This window comes from Myotis davidii, unplaced genomic scaffold (assembly GCF_000327345.1).
Source record: "Myotis davidii unplaced genomic scaffold, ASM32734v1 scaffold72, whole genome shotgun sequence".
Lineage (NCBI taxonomy): Eukaryota > Metazoa > Chordata > Mammalia > Chiroptera > Vespertilionidae > Myotis > Myotis davidii.
Window position 1 is genome coordinate 2,271,020 of NW_006284618.1, and position 3,995 is coordinate 2,275,014.

At 57.3% G+C, this 3,995-nt stretch overlaps 1 protein-coding gene across 1 annotated transcript in view; it reads left to right on the forward strand.

The window, feature by feature from the left end:
• Positions 1-2,734: 2,734 nt before the first annotated feature.
• Positions 2,735-3,995, forward strand: part of LOC102761730 (homeobox protein MSX-3) — a 32,372-nt gene continuing 31,111 nt past the window's right edge. The window contains exon 1 of the mRNA XM_015572507.1: positions 2,735-2,822. Within this exon, the coding sequence (XP_015427993.1) occupies positions 2,735-2,822 (88 nt within the window). The remainder of the gene's footprint in view (positions 2,823-3,995) is intronic.

Below are 3,995 nucleotides of genomic sequence, written 5' to 3' on the forward strand. Positions count from 1 at the left end.
CTTATGAGGATGAGGAAAGTATTCTGGAGTTAGAGCCTTGTAAGAGCCGCTGAAATGTACACTTTAAAAGGGTAAATGGCCGAACCGGTTTGGCTCAGTGGATAGAGCGTTGGCCTGCGGACTCAAGGGTCCCGGGTTCGATTCTGGTCATGGGCATGTACCTTGGTTGCGGGCACATCCCTACCGGAAGGGGTGCAGGAGGCAGCTGATCGATGTTTCTCTCTCATCGATGTTTCTAACTCTCTATCCCTCTCTCTTCTTCTCTGTAAAAAATCAATAAAATATATTTTAGAAAAAATAAAAATAAAAAGGGTAAATGTTATGGGTATATGACATCTCAACTGGAAAAAAAACCCAAGATGGCACATGAGGAAGAAGTTGGTGGAGCCCTCTGGTAACCAGAGCCTTGTGTGCCACCGCTGGTCGCTGGTCACGTGCAGGGCCTGGGAGATGCTGATCTTGCAGATGCTGCTGGAATCCAGGGAGAGGAAGTGCCACCTGCTGGAGCCGAGCAGCCAGTCCCTCTGAGCCTTTCCGTGTTTTCTTAAAACGGAGCCAAGAGGGCTCCGCCTCCATGGGATGGGGCTTTCTGTTTCTGCTGGGGTTGCAATTCTCTGCCTCCCCTGGCCCTGGGGACCTGGGAAACACCACCCCCACGGGCATGGTCAGCCACCGACCAGCCTGTCTGTCCTGCTCCATCCTGGCCTTGAATCTCGCTTGACCACTCCCTCCCGAGATTGGTGGTCACCCCTCCTCATTAAGGCTGGATGCATGACCTCAGCCCGCGGCTCTCCGAGCCTCTTTGGACAGTGTCTGGACAACCACAGGAGCTGCAGGGGGTAGGTAGTGGGACCCCACTGGCCTACAGGACCCAGAACTGGTTCCCCCTGGGCTCCCAGGGCGCCATGGCCCCTCCTCCTCCACACCCCTCACTTCCAGGGCTGCAGCCACACCACGCGCTCTGTCCCCAGGTTCACCCCCTCGGCCAAGCCTCCATTCCCTCTGCTGGTGCCCTACCGCTCTCTGCTTCCAGATCCCAGGTTCAGCCTCGGAGTTAGGCCCCCAGTATGTCACCCTCTCCCCAGCATGGGTACTGCGCCCCAGCTCACTGGCCCTGACTGGCTGGGCCCCATGAGGTGGACACTGTGTCTGTGTCTGGCCCCAGCCTGTCCCTCCCCCCTCCCCTACCAATGTACAGTTCTGTGGCATTAAGTACATTCACGTTGTGGTACAGCCATCACCACCACCCATCTCCAGAACATTTTCATCTTCCCCAGTGAAACTGCACTCAGCACTGCCTCTCACTTTCTGGCTCCTGAGGAGCCCTCGCTATGGGGAGCTGGACACTCACTTCCTCTCTGTTTTCAAGGCCACAGTGGGATGCTGCCCCCAGCCCCAGGTCTGGCATTTCCTGGCGAGCCGGGCAGCACGAGTCAGCTTTCAGCCAAGCAGGGACGCTGGGCACTGGGCTGGGTGTCCTCGCTAGTCACAGCCCTGGGGGCACAGAAGGAGCCCTGGGCAACAGAGAGATTCCCATGACTGGGGTGTCCCTCTCGGCACTGGTCTTTGGTCTTTCTCCTGGGGAAGACTTGTCAAGGATTCAAGGATGTCTACGGCCCTACCAAGGTGCCATGCGGACACCTGTGGCACCGTGTCCGAGTGTAGGACAGATAGGGGGACAGGCCAGGGCCAACCCTGAGGTCAGAGGACAGGAAGGACATGAGGGGTTCCTTGTCTGTGGGCCCCAACACTGTCCTGATGCACCCCTGGGCAGGCTGGTACCGACCAGAGCAGGACCCCATGAGTCTGAGTGCAACTTTAGAAAAACTGAAGCCCTAACCAGTTGTGCTCAATGGATAGAGCATCGACCGTGGACTAAAGGGTCCTGGGTTCGATTCCGGTCAAGGGCATGTACCTTGGTTGCGGGTTCGATCCCAGTAGGGGGCATGCAGGAGGCAGCTGGTGGATGTTTCTCTCTCATCGATGTTTCTAACTCTCTATCCCTCTCCATTCCTCTCTGTGAAATCAATAAAATATTTTTTTTAAAAAAAAGAAAGAAAGAAAGAAAAGAAAAACTGAAGAGTCCGGCAGGTGTAGCTTCGCGGTTGAGCTTCGCGGTTGAGCGTCGACCTCTGAACCACGAGGTCACCTTTCCATTCCCGGTCAGGGCACATGCCTGGTTGCGGGCTCATTCCTCAGTGTGGGGCATGCAGGAGGCAGCCAATCAATGATTCTTTCTCATCATTGATGTTTCTATCTCCCTCTCCCTCTCCCTTCCTTTCTGAAATCAATATATTTAAGAAAGAAAAAGAAAAGTTGGAGAAAAGGCTAGAGCCCCACGAGCCAGGCTGGGGCAGCTGCTGGGGGGGACACTGGTACTGAAGCTGCCAGGGCAGAATCCCAGCCAGTCCTGATGGGGCTCTGCCTGGGGGCGTGTCAGCTGCAAACACCAAGTGCAGCCCTGCCAAGATCGTGCCTGGCTGCTCCGTGCCCTCTGTGAGGCCCAGTGCCCACCGCCCCATGGCATGATGTTTCTGCCCCTTCCCCATGCCAACGACTCAACACACATCCACCACCTGTAATGTGGGCCCAGCCGGACACGAGGGTGGGATAGGCTCTGTGGGCATCCCCCTACCCAGGGACAGCTCCTGTTCCACCAGGGACAGCCCCCCTGCCCAGGGAATGTGCTCTCGGGAAGTCAGGGCCTTAGGGTCACAGCCCACAACCACCTGAAATGTCCCACTACAGCCAGAGCAACACCGTGCCCACCTGGCTCCAGGACAACACCTCGCTCTGGGGCTACGTGGACCTTCCAGCTCAGGGTGCTGGGGCTGCCAGGGATGGCACTGGCCGGTGTCCATAGCAGGCAACTTGATCTTGCTACCCTTCAAAGGGAATAATTTATTCAACATAAGTGAAGTTACTTCCGCTGGAGACACACAGATGTGGCACGTGAGTCTCCTGTGAAATTGGAGGTGATCCCATGTGGGCTGCATCCTCTCTGATCACTGAGGGGGCGGGTGGGGAATAGGCCCTCAGCCACATGCCCCCACCTGGTGAGGAAGAGCCTGAGTTTGGTGGCCCTTGGGCAGCCTGGAGCCCCAGGAATGAGGGGCTGACACATGGGCAGCAGCCCCCGCTTTAGCAGGGTCCAGCCGGTTTGAAATGAATAAAACTAAAAAGAAAAAAAAGACCGTACCCTTTTATGTAATGATGTTTACTTTGAATTTATATTAGTTCACACAAACACTCCATCCATGCTTTTGTTCCGGCCCTCCGGTCCAGTTTAAGAACCCGTTGTGGCCCTCGAGTCAAAAAGTTTGCCCACCCCTGGTCTAGCCCCTCACCTGGGCCTCTCCAGAGGTGGCCAGATCAGTCCTTCTCTGTGGGTGCTAGAGGGTCCCCACCCCTCCTAACTGGGCCATCCTCAGGCTCCCGTAATGAGGAGTGCGCTTTCAGGAAGAGCTGACGTGTTCCAGGCGAACAGACTGCCCAAGAACACGTGTGCAGACAGCAAGTGCCACCCCTCCGACCTCCCCCCTCCCCATCTCTGCTGAACAGGCCTCACCCCAGAGGGCAGAGCTGGGTGCTGGGGGGATAGGAGCTGTATCCCCTTCAGCCACCCGCTCAAGTCCAATGGCACCCACCCCCTCCAGGTGGGCCCCGCACAGCCTCTGGAGTCTGAGATCCCACCCAGGACGATTGAGGTGTGCGTGCGGGTGGGGGGGTGGCACTATCCACAACAGCTCTCGGAATTTTCTCTCGCCTTCCCCTTCTCGTTCTTTCAATAAACACTAAGAACAAAACAACCAGGAGGATCAGAGCACTGAGCTCTCACGCTGCTTCTGGACAGTGAGTCCTGGGAGGCCCGAGGCCGCGCCCCAACTCGCAGAATAGGAGGAGCCCGGGATGGGCGGGGCATCCTCCAAGAGCTTAGGCCCCGCCTCCCCAGCCACGGCCCCGCCCCCGGCCGGTCCCCGCCCCTGCCCGGCCGG